Raw genomic sequence first — 20,326 nt, forward strand, 5'->3', positions numbered from 1 at the left:
AAGATAGAACTGTTACCAGAATCCACTGCACGAAGATACATTTAAAACGGTATCCAGATGTCTGACAGACAATCTCTAGATTGACAGCCAATAGGTCAACACCGAAAGGTTGGCATTGACAAAAGGTTGACACCAGGTAAAAGTGGACACATGAAGAGGTTGGCATGAGTGTTTTGAGGATTTGTTACATTTTTTTATTTTACTTTTTCATGCTTTACCATCCATGTGGACTCGGTGGAACGGTAAAGTTTGCAAAGAGTAGCGAGGCCCCTGCCCTGAAGCATGGAGGCCAAAGTGACCTATGTGAGGGGATGTGGGACACTAATTGGGGATTCATTTCCTCAGATGTCAGCATCAAAAAGAGAGAAAAACTTTGACCTTTTCATGTGTTGACATGCCAGTGTCGAACTTTCGCTTGTGTCAACCTTTTGTCAATGTCAACTTTGTGTATCTTGACCTAGGCATTGTATGTAAGCTATACCACACCCATTAAAAACACACTATTCTCTACTGACACTCTTACTATTGCTTTGCTGATGCCCAGTATCACTTATGTATTTAACATGGACTGGTTAGAGATATGGTTGCTATATATACAAACCCTGCCTTCTGCACAGAAAGATACTCTCTTCAAGGCTTACTTAACTTATACTTCACGGTTGCAGACTTTAATATTCTCCTCCCTGGGAGCAGCTGCTCGGGGGTGGGGCTTGAGTGTGACGTCACTAAGACACACCCCATTATGTTAAACAGGGGAATTTGTGGATCTCCGTGGAGGGGACGGGGCTAAAATGACGCAATTTTGTCATTTTAGCTCCGCCTCCTCCTCTGAGACCCACGGATTGTGGCATTTGATCGGGGGTGCAGCGGGGGCCCCCCTGAATCTGGGAGGGTTGCCCACCCTTCCGGGGGGCCGGGAGGGGGACCCGATTTTCAGGAGACTCACGGCCATTCCGGGAGGGTAGGCAACCCTGTTATACTTTCTAAAAATTGCCCTCCATTTTGAGTTAGGTTACTGTTCATATCTCCTTTTTACTAACACCAGTTTCTTCCCTTTGCTTTTACATAACTATAAGTTTCAATGTTATTATGATTAGATGTATATGTGGGTTTTATTCTTTAAAACTGTAGTGTGCGCAGGGGGCGGGATGCTCCCATTCTCTGCATTGCAGGAGAGATATGAGCTGCCACACCACCAGTTCTACATGTACCTCCAGTCGAGACACTTCGCGCAAACACACCTAAAACCAATGGACAGGGAAGCAGATGTAGACCCAATTGCAGACTTGTTGAGACCAGACTGTGTATTGGGATATAGGCCCTTATTCTGATTGACGCGTACTTTACCGCATACTTTCGGATCGCGTCTTTACGGCGTCTGCGCATGCGTGGAGAACGCTACGCGCATGTGCCACGCCTTGACTCCGTACCTGTTCGGGCAAATCCCGTACAAAACTGGTCACCGCAATCATTCGGGAAATATGGGCGTATTATGGGCGTCATGCGGAATGACACATGGGCGTAGTTTCAAAGTGGGCAAAACGGGGCGGAAACATGGGCGGACACGGGGGAGTACACTTATGTTGGGGGGCGTACATTCGGATAGCACTCCGAATGCACGCGAACAAAAAGGGAAGAAATGTGCGGTGTCCAAAAGGCCACTATTGCTTTGCGGACACCACTCGTTCCTGCGGGAGGCGAACGGACCGCCTAATGACTACAAGCATTAACACCTGAACCCAATAAAATCGACTCCTTTACTCATTACTCACTAATAGGACGCTTGTCAGTGCTTTAATTGAAACCATTGCACTTCAATTGCTGTAAGGGTTAATGTGTGCAATGCATGTGTTAGGCATGCTTGTAAGGATATATTGGAATCTAATTGATTCCAATTCCAAATAAGCATTTTTTTATGAGGATAGGTAATTGAATAAGTGGGTCATGTGATGTATTGCAGAATTGACATAATAGTGGGTTGTTTGGCGTAAATACACCGCTTACGGGCGGTAGCACCGCTTGGCTCCCGTTCGGATGCGGTATTCCCGAGCATACTCTGTAATACTCTGTAATACCGTGCAGAATCGGAGTGTTTCTCCCGCACACGCATGGTTTGTATGTCGTCCGTAAACACGCCCTGTTCTTAAAGAGTGAGTCCGTCCGAATGCGGAGGACCCGTGGGCGTTTCTACGGACGATGGCCGCACGCGGCAGAACACCGTGGCGTGCGGACCGCTCCGTAAGAATGCGGGAATATCCGCACCGATCAGAATAAGGGCCATAGAATCAAATATTTATATTCTGCACTAACAGCGACAGATAAGGAGGCACATTACCAACAACTCCAAACTAAATGGACCAAAGATATCCCAGACTTATCACCCTTAGTAACTATATTTAAAAAACTCCCAGTCAACATGAAGCACTTGCAGTCGGTTGCTTTACAAGAGACCCACACAAAATTTTTAAACAGGGCATACATAGCCCCGGTACAGAGGGCACATTTTGTCCCCAGCGACACGGGAAGATGTTATAAATGCCAAAAAACAGATGCCTCATATTTCCACAATTTCTGGGAATGCAGGAAAATCAGAACCTTTTGGAACAAGGTAATAAATTTTGTCAACACTACATACTCTCTGAGGCTCCGGAAGCAACCGACTGCATGCTTATTCCTATATTTCAGGGACTGGGACCTTGGTCCAAACAAGGCCCGGATCATCCCGACTCTTACTATTATATTAACGATTGCTAAAAAATTGATATTAACACATTGGATACATAGGACATCCCCATCCATTATGGAGCTAAAGCAAACTACCTTAAACACACTGTTCTATGAGAGACAGGCGCTGAGAGCTGATCTTGAGAAGGGAGCAGTGCGCTTTTATAAAAAATGGGGGCTCTATATCAGCAGCTTAGACCACCTAACACAAAACAGAATCCAAAAAATGTTTGAGACTACGACCTGGTACCTGCTCAGGCAACTATCTACTTAAATGAAACTAGCTTAGTGATACCACCCGCGACTCCCTTGGCAACAGGAGGATAAATGAGCCATGTCATTAGAACCTTCTAAACGGACAATTTAGATAAGGATTTTTTGTTTAATTTGGATGTTGTCTGACGTCTCCCCCCCCCCCCCCCCTACCCTCCCAATACTTTCCTACCCCATCCGCATTGTTAGATTTATAGATAAGATTGGTAGATTTACTGTTTTGTGAGATTGACAGTGTGAATTATAAGGATTATTACATCTAGAATCCATGTTGACCCCATGAGACTTGGTCCCATGATTGCTCATAGACACTCTGACTATAATATAATGAAGATTTGTAAGCAATACAATTTTCTGGCAACGCTGTGTATATCAGTGCATGTATGTCATAATACCTGATGTTCTGAACAAAAAGATACATGGAGATATCTCTACATTACCATATAGCGGTTATGTCTCACAATATCTGTATATTTTATTCTTTTTCTTATGTACCAAATAATTGAAAAATACAATAAAAATGTTTATAAAAAAAAAAACTGTAGTGTGCGATCCCCTCTTCTCATTTTAGTCAATGTTAAGTTACAAGGTGCATCTTATGTACATACATTTCTTGTCATTTTACATCACCTCTTCTATTCCTGTCTTTGCAATTTTATACTCTTTCCATATATGTGACTGTTTAAATACTGTACCTTACTTGAATTGCATGTAATTTACAATGCCTGTGGTTTTTCAATAAATGTTTATAAAAAAAAACAACCACTATTTCTATAATTATTTTTTAGTTGTAAGCACTAGTAAAATCAAAGCTTACACCGACTGTATGTATTTATCTGTGAACACACGCAGTACAGAAATGTATCACTGAGCAGCTTTCCCCCTAGCGATGACAGCGGTCATCGCTTTCCATACATGCTGGGCATAATCGTCCAGTGTGTATCAGTGTGTATCTTTAGAAGTAATCAAATTAGCTGCAGCTGCTTCAGAAATGGAATGTATCATTTGATACATTTCATTGATACTTAATATATGCTGCAAATATTGAATGATAAATAGGTTCCTTTCTCTTTTCACCACAAAGCCATATGTATTTTCCCCATAGCCCAAAAAAGCAGTCATTATATCACAGACATACCAGATTTTCGATAGACAGCTGAAAGCTGGTGATTTGCTTCAGAGTCTCATTATCCCTCTTCACTTCATTAACACACTGGGCCAAATCCTGGGAAGAAATAGCATTTGTTCAGAACTGTTTCCCCTCACTCCCCTATTTGCATACAGACTCATATTGTATACAATAACTTTTTTATGTACCCACCTTCTTTAATAATCCTCAAAACCCGACTAAACCCATTAGTCATAACAGTAAAACCTCCTGCCTAATATAAGTTCCCCTTGTGCCACCATATCAGATCTGGCCATCAAGTCCTGTACACATGCATCAATTTTTAGCTATTTTAGATTCAATTTTGCTTATAGAAGCAAAATCGAATCCACATCGAATGGTTTTTAGGACACTTTCAATCTGCATTCGATTCGATGCGCGCTCCCGTTTTCTCAGAATCTAACAGAAAAATCAACTGTGCAGCCAAGGAAATATCGAATTCGATCCAGTAAATTGAATGTGTACAATGTACCATGAATGTAAATCAAATTTGAAATCCAATTCAATATCTAATGCAAAAGTACAGATCTAATGCCAAATTGAATGGGAAGATCTAATGCCGAATCTAATAGAAAATCAAATCTAAAGGTGCGTACACATGTACAGATTTTCTGTCTGATCTATCTGGTGGGAACAAAAACCTGGAAATGTATGGGAGCATATGACAATCAAAAATTTCCACCCAAATGCAGGAAAACAAAAAAAATATATATATGTTTTGATAAATTTGTTATATCAGAACGATTAAACAATTTGTCTGACTGATCACTGTCTGTTTTCAAGTGTTTGGGAACAATTTTTTGATTGTCATGTGCTCCCATACATTTCCAGGTTTTTGTTCCCACCAGATAGATCAGGCAAAAGATCTGTACGTGTGTACGCACCTTAACATCGAATCAAAAGCAAATCAAAGCATGTTTAAATAACTTAAGTGTGAGCTCCACAACACCTCTCAAGATGTCCTGGAGTATCTGGCCGACATTAGCAGCAGATCCTTCTTGACCAAGATGATAGCAGCAGATCCATCCTTGTAAGTGGAAAAATGGGATCTCTATAGCTATGTACACACACAGTTTACACAGTGTGGCAGGGTGCATTATCCTTCTGAAATAGAATACTGTTGCAATGAATGGGTGCACCTGGTCTGCAACAATGTGTAGGTAGGTTGTCACATGTAAAAGTAACACCCCCATAAATTGCAGCAGTGGCGTAAGTTTGTCTCAGTTGGCCGGAGGTAAGACAAAATTAGTCGTCCCCCCCACACACACAGACACACACCTCCTTATATATACTGATATTATTGACCATTTTAAATGTGTGGCATAAGGCGAGATCCTTTTGGAAGATGCCTGGTCCTTCAGGGAATGTTTTCTCCAGCTCTGGAACCCCTTTGCTTTGAAGAATATCAATGTACTGTGCTAAGTGCATTATACCATCAACTGGCCTCAAGCTCCCAACACCATAGTGACTGAAGCAGCCCCAAAACATTTTTTTCTGGCTGTTTCACACACTGATCAATGTGACAGTCACTGATCTCTCCAGTTGACCTTGTTGACTTCTCTGTCCCTGTACAAAGAAATGGCTTTCATCACTGAAGATAACCTTCCGCCAGTCTTCTTTGGTCCAGTTTTTCTATTTCTGAGCCCATTTGTAGCGCTTTGTAAGCAGCTGTTTTTTCACTGGCCTTCTAGACTTCCGTCCAGCTGCAAGAAGTCGCCTGCACATTGTAGATGATCTAACCTGTATCCCAATTTCTTTGAAATCCATATTAAAGGCAACATTTGTTTTTATAGGGTCCTTTTTGCTTTGCAAAACTGCAAAACTGACTCCTACAGCTGCTGCAATGGTAAAGAGTTAAATAAAACCTGTCCAAAAGCATCCATAAAATAAATTCAGAAGTCAAATTATTATTTTTCGAAAGATGAAAAGAGCTTAAGAATCAAAAACAAAAAAATCGCCTCTTGTTTCAATTAATTAATTTGCACAAAGGTATATGTGTGTGTGTATATATATATATATATATATATATATATATATATATATACATACACTCGTATATATACACATCACTATGCTGAGGGCAGACACAGAAGCAATTTTGATGGCTTACAATTAACTGATTCAATCTCACAGGGGAGGGGAGCAGGAGCCCGGTGGTAGATGACTCCATTGCCTTCCAGGGTAACGCCTCTGAATTGCAGCATTTGCAGTACCCAAGGTTTAACAGCAGTATATTGCCCAGAACATAAGACTGCCTTCACCACTACTTTCTTATATTGCTTCATGCCCAGTTCTGATGCTCATGTGCCCATTGTCCATGCCTTTAGTGGTGGACAGAAGTCAGCAAGGGCACTCGGGTCTGTGGCTATTCAGTCCCATGCACAGCATGCTATGACGCACAGTGTGTGCTGACACCTTTCTATCATAGCCAGCAAATTGTGCTATAATAGCTCTTCTGTGTTTTCGGACCAGATGAGAAAGCCTGTACATCAATAAGCCTTGGTTGCCTATGACTCTGTCGCTGATTCAAGGATTGTCCTTCCTTGGAACATCTTGGTAAGCATTAACCAAGGCATATCGGGAACACCCCAGAAGATCTGTCGTTTTGGAGCTTCTGTACTCAGCTGAAGTAGGTTGGGAGCTGCCGCTGGGTCCGTGCCGCATTTTTTAGCAAGGGCAATGATTGCTCCTCCATCCCCCTGGCCTGATCCACTGTCATATAGCATGAGTAATTATGCATTGGCATCAATAGAAGCAATGGCATTGAGTACTGGTTTATTTGGCTTATATTGGTGTTACAAAGGAACAGAATGATGATATATATGTATGTTGATAATAGAGTGCTGTTTACATTTGCATGTAGTTCATATTAAAATGCTGTAGATATGGTGCTGCTATATGAATACATCCTTATGTATACTCATATGGATGCAATCACACAGCTGTGTATATGTACACAGTATGCATCCTTTATATGCCATATACTGTACTTATATAGGTTCTGTGTAGAAGGACAGCATGTAAAGCCCCATACACACTACACGGCCCGCACCGCAGCCGATATAGTATATAATATCGGCAGAGGCGGCCAATTGAGTATTCACACTGAACGATACTGGTAAATGATATCGTTCAGTCACAATGCTGGGACCCACCGAACATGCGGCTCGTTAGCCAATATAGCCAAATTGATTCTGCTGGTTCAGCCAAGAGGGGGAGGGGGGGGTGTTAATGATGCATTGAAGCCTCTTTCTGAGCAATAACTTTTAAAATATCCTCTAGTAGTGTGTATGAGGTTTAAGGGTGTCGTTAGAAATATGATTTGCAGTATGGTCTTTACAGAAAAGTGCCTGCTGGTCAACATATATAATGAAATGTTCCCCATCTTACCCTCATTGCATCTAATGCCAGTTTCAGGTTCTCCTTCTCTGTTGTCTCCGCTGTGTGCTTTACCAGCTCCTATAAGGCAAAAGCAAGGAGACCAGCCAGTTATCCAATGCAAGGTGTAGAATGTAAGATCACATGAGCAGGTCCTTTCTCCACATGTGCTTTGTCCTCTCTTAATATATATATATATATATATATATATATATATATATATATATATATATATATATACATATACATACAACACACAGTATGGCCTCTGTTATGAGCTAAGTTACACTAACTAACTAGCTGCTACTCCGATAAGGCTCTCCTGTTAGTGAGAGTCTGGGTACAAAATGTGGAAGAAAAGGGGATTATCGGAGTGTGTTCGGTACCACATAGCCAATAATATAGTTATTACAATGTGATACACCAATCACACTTCATAAAGTTGTCTTCTGTTGCTTTTCAGAATAAAGCATAAACTCCGTTCAAATAAGAATTTCTTTATTAAAACCAACCCAACGCATTTCGGCAGAACAACTTCATCAGGGTCATGGCAAAAATAGACCTTATAATGAGGTCTGTACAGCTAAGGGTATTCTTTTGAATAATTATATAAAATCAATATATGGTGATCATCAAAAAATCCCGCAACCAATGCTTCTGATTGATTGCTGGACTGCAAGTGCTTATTGGCGAGCGCCACGGTCCAGCAGGAGACTTAAATTAAAAATAGCGGCAGACAGTGGCGCACAACGGGGAACGGGCGAGGCAGACGGGCTGGCAGTGCACGGCTCCTGGTGTCCTGCTGTGATCAATTGGCGCCTGGAGCTTGTGCTCTACCCTCGCTACGCCCCTGCCTGCGCCTCCCCAAAAATGGCCGCTGCCACAGAGAAGACACGCTAAAAGTACTCCTGCACCTCTAGCGGCTATCTCCTTTGCTGCGGGTGCCATCTTTGGAGGTGCGCTGGGTCTCTAATGCGGTCAGAGACTCTGCACCCCCGCAGAGCCGATTCACCCCCCCCCCCCCCCCCCCCCCACACACACACACACAATTAAGATTTATCTCCCCCTGGGCATCGAGCATTTAACCTCCTATGGCAGAAAGCATGTATTCCCCCCTGGCAATGAGCATCTAACCACCTATGGCAGCAAGCATGTATTCACCATGAAAACAAGCATGGAACCCCGTATGGAAAGAGTATGTAATTTCCCTTGGCAACAAGCACGTAATCCCCCCTGGCAACAAGATTATAGGTAAGCGGCACTCACATGACTAACAACGCGATTAATCTCAGTTAATCGCAAAAATTGCAATTAATCAGGATTAAAAATTGTAATTGTTCCCCACCACAACTGTCTTTATTTATCATGTATTTGTCCTAAATTGCCTTGTACTGTAATTCACTATTTCCTTGTTTTTTCTCATTTATGTATTGTCAGGCACTGCGACCCCTTGTGGCTCCCTATACATAAACAATAATAATAAGGCAGATAATCTTACCTGCAACAACAGATGATATTTCAAAACCCGTTGCATTGGCACCATCAGCAGATCTCGCAGGGTGAAGCGTCCATTGTTCGCTCGCTGGGAGCATTCCTGCAAAACAGTGTTATAGGATTTGTTCTTTTTTTTTTAAAAACATTTTTATTTTATTTCAGCAGAAAAGCAGTGAACAGCAAGAGACATCAGTACAGATTATTGTTCCTTATACATTCCATGTCATGCCATTGTAACAATAATAAAGTTCTGTATATTCAAATACATTGTTGCTATCATCTTCTCTGCATTAACCATACAATAACATACAAATAAAAACCCCAAAACAAATCCCCTTCCCTTTCCCCAAGCCCTACCCCCCTTCACCACCCCCCCCCCAGCCTTCTGTTTTTTAAGGTATATCAATAGTTTCTTACGCTTTATAATAGAATTCACCCCACCCACATTCCATAATCAGACCCTCAGCACCGACATCTTAACTTATATCTGCATTATTTCTGTAACATTGCCCCAAGACCTGCTTCCCTCCCTTCCCCTCCCCCCCCCTCCCCTCCAAACTTCCCCAACCCATAAGAAAAACAAAAAAGAATAGTCCTGAAACAGGTGTAGTTTATGTGTCTCCCATATAAGGCCCTTTACTCTGCGGGAGGCTGTCCATAGCAGCTCCTTGTGGAGGTAGTTCAGTGTCCTGAAAATAACCACCCTGGGTCTACTGCTGGCCCCTTCCTTCTCTGGGCCCAAATGGTGGGCTCTCTCCACTACCATATCAGCGCAGTCTGTGGCCACCTCCAGTAAATCGGGCAGGGTATTTCTTATGAAATGCTGCAGTGCCTGTCCCCTCACTGTCTCTGGTAGACCCACCAGCCTTAAGTTGTTCCTTCTGGACCTATTTTCTAGGTCGTCCAGCTTATTAGACATCATGTAGCAGGTCTTTTGTAATGCTGCATTATGTGTTTTCAGCTCTTGCACCTCGTGAAACACAGCTCCTATTTGGGATTCATTATGTGTGACACGTTGGGTAAGTTGTGAGAGGTGCCCTTTGAGATCGTCTATGGAGACTTTAAATGTAGCTGCCTGCTCCTTGAACATAGGAGCTATAGTGTCCTTTATCACCCTCACCATTTCCTGGTATGAGTCTGGGGCTGCGAGCTGGCTCTCGTGTCCTTCCTGTTCCTTTGGGGTGTCCCAGGGGTAGGGGGCTTCGCTGTGTTGGGGGTAGGCATCTGGGAGTGAAGGGCGGGCATCTGTGGGCTTGCTGGATCAGCGCGCTCAGCTTTGGGGGTTTTAATACTTGCAGCCACCATCTTGGCTTTTTGCTGCGTCATGCCCCGGGTCTGCTGGCGTCCTGGCATGGGCTAAAGGAACTTCTCCATGCAGCGGGGCTTGCTCCGGAGGGTGTGGGGTAGTCACCGTTTAATACAGTCAATGTCCCTGAGTATGGTGGACCGCTCTGCGGTGATCTTGGGGTGCTGTCCCGATCACCGTCCATGGAGCTGCTTCACCTCGCGGCTGCTCACATGCCCGCCAGAACCGGAAGTCCAGGATTTGTTCTTTATTGCTAAATCCTCAGGTGAGTAAGTATTGTGCAGTGATTCACTCACACTATACAGATAATGCTAGTATTTTATAACTTTCTCTCATATAGATGTGCATTATATAATTCTATTTCCAGATGAAACCTGCAGGGATCATTACTTCTTATCTATTGCCATTGGACTTTTACTATATTGCAGGTTCCATGTGCTGCGTATAGCCACTAACAAGACTGAGACACCCACAATACACCAGGATAAGCTTTTTAGCAACATAAAGTTTTGTGGCCATCCATCATCAAGGTAACACAGATGAGATATCTCCGGCTTACCCTTCACTATCAATCTGGCCGGCATCCTCAAACAGTAGTATGGTGACCTAATTCATCAAGCTCCAGAAATACTTTATATGCTTTATATGCTGTGCTTGACTGTGGGAGAATTCACCCTCTTCACATTTGCTCCTGCACAATCTGCTTACCTATGGGAGCTCTCAGCCAATCACTGGCTGCCCATTAATTTGTATTGCAGCTCCCTGCTTCTACTGCTCAGTTCTCTGTTCCCTAGCCAGCTCACTGGCGTCCCCGCCGGCCGCCTCTGTGGCCGCTGCCCTGCTGCCCTGCTGCCCCTGCCCGCCTCTCAGTTCTTTGGATCTCCTGCTCCGAGGCTGCACATAAGATTTAGCAAATCTTATGTGCAGCCGGTCCAAACTCCCGACTCCGATCCGATGCACACGGGAAAGCGCATTGTGTTGGATCTGATGTCTACACATGTGATTTGGGACGATTTTATGGCCTGATCCATCCAAATCAGGGGAAATCGGGCCCAAATCACATAGTGTATGGAGGCCTTAAGTCAGGGGTGGGGAACCTCAAGCCTGGGGGCCCTATGCGGCCCCCGTAGCCGGTCTGAGTGGCCTGCCAACCCACCCCGTGGCTTTGCTGGGAGTCAAGTACAGGGGAATTCTTGCGAGAGGTCGGTAGTTCTTGCAAGATTCCTTAATTAACAGCAGCCGGAGACTGTCAGTGCTATTCAGCGGCAGCCGCCAGAGCTTGGGACCGCTGCAGCAGGACAATTTGTAAGAGAAATTTTTACATATGGCCCCGAAGGATTTTTTTCCCATACAAACGGCCCTTGGCACAAAAAAGGTTCCCCACCCCTGCCTTAAGTGGTCAAATCCAAACATAACAAAAGAAAGGACCCTCTGCCCCAGTAAGCTCCAAAACAGGATAGGATGACAACACCCCACCTTTTACTGTTCTTGAATCCACCCAGGACCTTGTACATTGGATTATAATTTGGATAATAATGACGACAAGTTTATCAACTGCTGTGTCTTCCTAAATCCCCCCTAGTGGGTTCTAGAAATGGCTACGATATAGTGGGTTGACAATGTCTAGGTCGACAGTGACTAGGTTGACCCCTGAAAATGATTGATATGCCAGAAGGTCGACACAAGCTTAAGATCGACATGGTTAAAAATTTAAAAGGTTGACACAAGTTTTTCACTTTTTTGTGTCTTTTTTATGTCGACATGGACACCGTATAAGTGTCCATTGTAGCTGACCTTGTGACTGCCGACCCAGGGACCGCATACCTCTAGTAATGATCCTAACCCCTCGCTAGCTCTCCAGTCCAGGGGCATCTTATTCAATTAACAGAAAAAAATCAGCTCTTCCTTTTGTGCTCCCACAGTAAGATCTGAAGCTATTGTTATTTGTATTTCTCAGGTGTCAGAGTCTGCCTTTACATTTGGAAAATGCACTGTATGGGAGTGTCATATTTTGGTTTCTCAGTTAATACTGTTTTGTTATCTCCCGGTAAGTAAACCTATGTTTACTTGGTTAACTATAATGTTTACCCTGTAGTGGGGTGTGATGTTGATCTGGAGAATACCTGTGGAGTACCACAACCACTGGTACTTTACTATACACACCTCTGTTAATAGGACCTCAGCACTATGTAAGTATGTCCAAGTCAGACATCTCCTGTAAAACTGTGCTATGGCTTAACACTTTTCATGCATATATCACACCTATCCTAACAAACAGCCCACATCTATACTGGGATCCATGGAGTCACAGATGTGTTTCCTAATACCATATATTATGTTAGTGGTATTTTCCAATGGCTCTCTTACGCTCACATTCCATAATTTCTGTAACATTAAGGATTTATATACTGTAGTAGCTAATGTAAAGTGTACTAATCAATGAAGTATCTGACATACAGTATGTACTTATTTTCTTACTTGTTTAGTTTCACGGCGGCAGTTACGTAGTGCTGTATTGAGAATACCAATACAACACTATGCTGCCTATGTAAACTACGGAAGTGCTTCTGGAGCACTGAAACTACACAATGGTTAATATCCCCACTATCCACGTCATACCCCCAGTATCCACGTCGGCGTAGAGTTGATTTTATAAAGTGTGGTGAGCGCAGCGAGCCACCGAGCCCGAAGCGTGGCGAGCGCAGCGTGCCCCGTGAGGGGACACTGATATGCGTCCCCTTGCAGTGCTCGCTGCGCTCGTCACGCTTCGGGCTCGGTGGCTCGCTGCCCTCCCCAAACTTTATAAAATCAACTCCATTCTGAGTTCATTCATAGAGCTGCCGCCATGAAACTAAACAAGTACCCTTATTTAACAGAGCCTAATAAATCCCAGCTGCCTTCCACCTGACTGAGCTTAATATTACATTATAGTTTAGTGAGATGTCTGGCCTTTCTTTTCACCCACTTTACATTTTGAGCCCACTGATATTGCAAAACGGGTTATTGCCATGACCTTGCGGCCCCAACAAGGGTCAGAGTGCAGTCTGAAAGGGCCACCTCGGGTCGAGCAACAGGGGAGTTCAACCCTGGTAATGAGCAGGGTTGAACACTAGGGTGGAGTGAAAAAGTCGAAATTGAGATATTCAAAATCGGCTAGTGTGTGAAAGTTGTGACTTGACCTGAATAAGAATCATGCAGAAGCGGTTTGCTCTGAGTCAATATCTTCTGTTCTGGCAAGACACCTAAAGTTTCTCTTTTTTAGATGTAAATAACAAAACGTACGAAGAAGCTCCGATCTAGTTAAAATTATGTCAGGGCGTCTTATAAAATGTGTACGAGCTTGTCCTAGTGACTGACTTTGGCGGGAGAAAAAAATCCCTGATAACTGACCCGTTTTCATGGTCACAATTGTGAATATTGTGTGTTTTCACCCGAAAGTGTTTTTTTTTTTTTTTTTGGAGAGGATGCTCTGTAATTAAAGTGACCAAGGAAAAAAACTTTGGGCAAGAAATCAGGGTAAATCTCCTTTATTTGCCCTTAATAGAATAGTGCACCTCTGTGTCTTCTGTCACGAGTGCCCATAAAGGTATCTTTCAGGGACCGCACTCCGTAGTAGACAAAAACGGTTTATTTCAGACATCCGACATCACATGAAAACAAATAGCAGCAAGACAGCAAGACAGCAAGGGGTAGTCCTGATCCCTTCAATGGAGCCTGATGTTTCTATGACCCGCTCCCAGCGCTGCAGACGCCGGGATGGAAGACTCTTTGTCCGGGACCCAGATACCTGTACTTGCACGTAGACCTCTGGCGATGGATGCGTCAGGGAAGGTCACGTCAACGCGTTTCGGAATGAATTCCTTTTTCAAGACGTGCTGTTCTGTCTCCAGAGCCCTCTATTTACGCTCTGGGTTTCAGGTCACATGACCGCTTTCTCTCCAATCAGGTATTACACCTATTTAACCGGCTGATACAACAACTATATACTATGTATCAATATACATTATGTATTATACAATGTAAAAAAGTTTAATACAATATATAAAAAAATTTTTTAATACAATATATAAAAGATATTAAAACATTTATATAAATGAGCAATATATAAATCACTAAAAACATATTAAATGTATTCAATATATAAGCCGGGGATAAAAAGAGACGTACAAACATAATAAAAACAAAGATTAGTCACAAATAATTAAAAGACCATACCTAAGAAAGTGCAAAAAGTTAAACAGGATTTAAATGAACCATTTGTACTCAAAATCAACGTTAAGGCCTCTAGGGACCAGCGTTTTTAGTTCAAAAATAGTTTTCATTTCTAACCTGGCAAGGTTCTGTTCTGTGTTTTTAACCCTCCAGTTCCTGTTACAAATTTTAATACCACAGAATTGTTTTAAATGCTTTATGTCACATGAGTGGTTATTTTTGAAATGTAGGGATAAATTATGCAGTTCATGGCCCTTTTTAATGTTTCGCACATGTTCCCCAAGGCGTTCCTTTAACATCCGCCCTGTACGTCCTACATATTGTGTACCACATATGCATTCCAGTAAATACACCACATTTTTAGTACCACATGTGATAAAATCTCTAATCTCATATTCCTTATTTGTCACATTCGACTTGTATTTCACTATTTTCTTTTCTGTTTTTACCAATTTGCAAATACTACATTGACCACAACGGTAAAATCCCTTTGATGTTATTCTTGATGGTCTGGTGTCAATGGGTATCGCACTCTGGACAAGCATGCTGCGCAAATTTTCAGCACGTCTGTATATAAATTTAGGACGAGTACTTAGGTATGGTTGCAATACCGGATCCTTAGTTAAAACGCTCCAATGTTTATTAATAATTTTTTCAATGGTCTTGTGATGGGAGGTATATTTAGTAATAAACATAATTTCATTTACATTGGTATCTGTTTTGGTTTCTTTTTCCAACAATAAAATATCCCTTGGCATCTCTTCACATGCCTTTAATGATCTTTCTATTGTATCAGGACTGTAACCTTTATCTAGAAAGTTGTTTTTCATAATTTGAGCCTGTTCTTTGTACACTATAGCCTCTGTACAGTTTCAGCGTAATCTTTGGAATTGGCCCTTTGGAATACTCCGGGTCCAATTCTTATGGTGATTGCTTTCACAGTCAATATATGAATTACAGTCCGTCGGTTTTACGAAATTCTTAGTCTTAATATTATTATTTTCTATGTAAATAGTTAGATCAAGGAAATTAATGTCAGTACTACTCATAGTAAAAGTCAGATCAATGTTATATACATTATCATTTAAATGTCTGCAAAAACTTTGTAGGGTTTCCATTCCGCCCCTCCACACAAACAAAAATAGTGTTAAAATCCAAAAAAAACTTGATACATTCATTAACTTGTACCTATCGCTTGAAGTTATTACTGAAAAGGAAGCAGAGTATTTAAAAATTGAAGATCCTGCTATTCCAGTTATCTATATGCTACCTAAGGTGCATAAGTCCACCACTAATCCACCAGGGAGACCTATAGTAGCAAGTATAGGTTCCATAACATCGAACCTATCTTGCTTTCTTGATAACAAAATTCAACCCCTGGTCAAAATTACTGCATCTTATGCTAAAGACACCATTTCAGTAATTAACAAATTAAACCAAATAGAATGGGAACCCCACTTCATTCTGGTGACAGCAGACGTAAAGTCGCTTTACACCATTATTCAACATGAAGACGGCATTAAGGCACTCAATTACCATCTTGAGAAAGCCCGGACTAATGAAAAAATGAAAAAGTTCATCATTGAAGGGGTGGAGTTAGTGTTGAATAATAATTTCTTTTGGTACGAGGGAGAATTCTTTCTACAGGTAGCGGGTTCAGCGATGGGTGCCAAGCTGGCACCGGGGTACGCAAACCTCTTTATGGCCAATTGGGAGGATGAGAAGGTTTGGACAGGACACCCCGAGGTTGCCAGCTTGGCACTCTGGACCCGCTACATAGATGATATTTTGTTTGTGTGGAGGGGCGGAATGGAAACCCTACAAAGTTTTTGCAGACATTTAAATGATAATGTATATAACATTGATCTGACTTTTACTATGAGTAGTACTGACATTAATTTCCTTGATCTAACTATTTACATAGAAAATAATAATATTAAGACTAAGAATTTCGTAAAACCGACGGACTGTAATTCATATATTGACTGTGAAAGCAATCACCATAAGAATTGGACCCGGAGTATTCCAAAGGGCCAATTCCAAAGATCACGCCGAAACTGTACAGAGGCTATAGTGTACAAAGAACAGGCTCAAATTATGAAAAACAACTTTCTAGATAAAGGTTACAGTCCTGATACAATAGAAAGATCATTAAAGGCATGTGAAGAGATGCCAACGGATATTTTATTGTTGGAAAAAGAAACCAAAACAGATACCAATGTAAATGAAATTATGTTTATTACTAAATATACCTCCCATCACAAGACCATTGAAAAAATTATTAATAAACATTGGAGCGTTTTAACTAAGGATCCGGTATTGCAACCATACCTAAGTACTCGTCCTAAATTTATATACAGACGTGCTGAAAATTTGCGCAGCATGCTTGTCCAGAGTGCGATACCCATTGACACCAGACCATCAAGAATAACATCAAAGGGATTTTACCGTTGTGGTCAATGTAGTATTTGCAAATTGGTAAAAACAGAAAAGAAAATAGTGAAATACAAGTCGAATGTGACAAATAAGGAATATGAGATTAGAGATTTTATCACATGTGGTACTAAAAATGTGGTGTATTTACTGGAATGCATATGTGGTACACAATATGTAGGACGTACAGGGCGGATGTTAAAGGAACGCCTTGGGGAACATGTGCGAAACATTAAAAAGGGCCATGAACTGCATAATTTATCCCTACATTTCAAAAATAACCACTCATGTGACATAAAGCATTTAAAACAATTCTGTGGTATTAAAATTTGTAACAGGAACTGGAGGGTTAAAAACACAGAACAGAACCTTGCCAGGTTAGAAATGAAAACTATTTTTGAACTAAAAACGCTGGTCCCTAGAGGCCTTAACGTTGATTTTGAGTACAAATGGTTCATTTAAATCCTGTTTAACTTTTTGCACTTTCTTAGGTATGGTCTTTTAATTATTTGTGACTAATCTTTGTTTTTATTATGTTTGTACGTCTCTTTTTATCCCCGGCTTATATATTGAATACATTTAATATGTTTTTAGTGATTTATATATTGCTCATTTATATAAATGTTTTAATATCTTTTATATATTGTATTAAAAATTTTTTTTATATATTGTATTAAACTTTTTTACATTGTATAATACATAATGTATATTGATACATAGTATATAGTTGTTGTATCAGCCGGTTAAATAGGTGTAATACCTGATTGGAGAGAAAGCGGTCATGTGACCTGAAACCCAGAGCGTAAATAGAGGGCTCTGGAGACAGAACAGCACGTCTTGAAAAAGGAATTCATTCCGAAACGCGTTGACGTGACCTTCCCTGACGCATCCATCGCCAGAGGTCTACGTGCAAGTACAGGTATCTGGGTCCCGGACAAAGAGTCTTCCATCCCGGCGTCTGCAGCGCTGGGAGCGGGTCATAGAAACATCAGGCTCCATTGAAGGGATCAGGACTACCCCTTGCTGTCTTGCTGCTATTTGTTTTCATGTGATGTCGGATGTCTGAAATAAACCGTTTTTGTCTACTACGGAGTGCGGTCCCTGAAAGATACCTTTATGGGCACTCGTGACAGAATCATTAAGTAAGTCTGCATCTGTATATTGTATGCTTGAAGAAGTGTATCCTGTTTTAAGAAAGAAACTGCTACGTGAACACGAGAAGGGATTAGAAAGTAAGTGTGGTCTTAATTGTCCACCAAGCAACACACCTGCATCCCATTTCTCCTGCACACAGCAAGTTTTCTTCTGCGCTGGTTGTCTCCCACCTACCCCTGCTTGAAATCTATTTGTTTGGAGAATTGATGGTCTCCGGGGAAACTGACCTAGCTGCACATTTATATAGCGCCAGTCGCGGATCATAGTTTGTTTGTTCTGTGTCTTCTAATGTCCAACTCTTTACTAAATGCTACAGTAAGTTCCGTAAACATTGCATTACGCTGTTATTTAGGTACAGTATTTATTTTATACACTTCTGTTTATTGTCTTTAATTGTGGCAGTTTATTTTAAACATGAATTGGTCTGAAAAACAGTATGTATCCCCTGTGCTGGGAGCATGATTGGGCTGCATTAGATCATATAATTATGCAAAAGATTAGCCAATATATTAACAGGTCAATAAGGCCCCTATACACTTTTCTAACTTGTTGTCCTGATTGACTTGAGATTTATCCTATGTGCACATAGGCGTGCGCAGCCCATTTTCTTAGGAGGTGCACCATTGGAGGGGCATGTCCATCACCGCCTACTGGGTGTGTCCATCACCGCCTACTGGGTGTGTCCATCACCGCCTACTGGGTGTGTCCATCACCGACTACTGGGCGTGTCAATCAATGTCTTTTGGGCATTAATGCAAACTAAATAGAAGGTGACTTATTTATGTAAATGCCCTTCAGAAGGAATCATTCCCCCCCACACATACTAGATACTGTAATGGTCATTCCACATAATGCCCATTACACATTATGCCAGGGCTTGACACATTTTTGTAAAACATGGACAATAGGTACAGTGTGCGCTGAAGGTGCACACCAAAAATTTACACTGTAATGCCTATTACACGTCACACACCCATTACATAGTATACCACATGCCATAATGACCATTACACATTATTCCACACACTGTAATGTCCATTACACATTATACCAAACACTGTAATGCCCATAACATGTTGCGCCTCACACCATGATGCCATTGCACATTGCGTCTCACACTGTGATGCCCGTTACACATTCTGTCTCACACCATGATGCACAGTACACATTATGCCACACACCTTAATGCCCATTACACATTAAGCCATTACACATTATGTCACACACCATAATGCCTATTACATATTATGCCACATAAGTAGTGATTACCTACACTGCTCATTGCTAGGAGTTACATGCTTGATACCAGGGGATTCACGCTTGTTTCCACAGGGGATTTCCTGGTTGTTGGTCAAGGGGGATTACATGATCGTTGTCCAGCCTGGATTACATGCTCATTGCCCAGGGGTATTACATGCTTGTTGCCCAGAGGGATTACATGCTCATTACCTAGGAGGGATTACAGGCTTGTTTCACAGAGGGGATTACATGCTCATTGCCCAGCAGGGGATTACATGCTCATTTCCCTTCAGGGGATTACATGCTCATTGCCCAGCGGGGGATTACATGCTCATTGCCATGTGGAGATGCAGTGCCCCGGGAGACGCAGTCTCAGACACAATCACAGCCGCAGAAATATGTATCAGAGGGGGATAATTTGAGCAGGACCTGAAGGGATTATCTGAGAAGATATTTGCTTTTGGCACAATACAACCCAGAGCTGAACCGACCCTAGGCATAGAATTCATGCCCCTAGGCATTTGCATATGCCTAGGGCCATCTTTATCTGGGTGAGACCCCCCTCCCCCCTGTAGTTTCAGCAAACACGCTGGCTCCCTGGTGGCCATCCCTGGCACCAGAGCCGGCCCTGACCAATTTGATGCCCTAGGCAAAATTATGTCTCAGCGATAAAGTCTCTCCCCCAGATTTCCTCACTGAAGGATGGGAAATTATGGGAAAATTTGTCCAAACACCCATATTTGGGGTCTATTTAAAGATGATTTCAAATGTCCAACAGGAGTGGGAATGCGACAAAGCATTGCAGGATGCAGCATTTTATGGGAGCAACCCAGGAAAAAGCAGACGCATCTGGGCCGCTCCGGGGAGGGATGCCTCTGATGAATAATCTGACGGGGAGATAGTGGGAGTCAGGGAGTCTGTGAGTGTCGATATAGTGTGTGACT

At 42.1% G+C, this 20,326-nt stretch overlaps 1 protein-coding gene across 1 annotated transcript in view; it reads right to left on the reverse strand.

Moving 5' to 3' along the window:
• The window catches only part of VAV1 (vav guanine nucleotide exchange factor 1), a 112,541-nt gene that overhangs the window by 42,865 nt on the left and 49,350 nt on the right, over positions 1 to 20,326 (reverse strand). The window contains exons 10-12 of the mRNA XM_083173820.1: positions 9,042 to 9,137; positions 7,556 to 7,624; positions 4,136 to 4,222 (exon numbers count right to left, since the gene is read on the reverse strand). Of these exons, the coding sequence (XP_083029946.1) occupies positions 4,136 to 4,222; positions 7,556 to 7,624; positions 9,042 to 9,137 (252 nt within the window). The remainder of the gene's footprint in view (positions 1 to 4,135; positions 4,223 to 7,555; positions 7,625 to 9,041; positions 9,138 to 20,326) is intronic.

The sequence above is a fragment of the Crinia signifera genome, chromosome 2 (genome assembly GCF_055691185.1).
Source record: "Crinia signifera chromosome 2, ASM5569118v1, whole genome shotgun sequence".
In the NCBI taxonomy this organism is placed as follows: domain Eukaryota; kingdom Metazoa; phylum Chordata; class Amphibia; order Anura; family Myobatrachidae; genus Crinia; species Crinia signifera.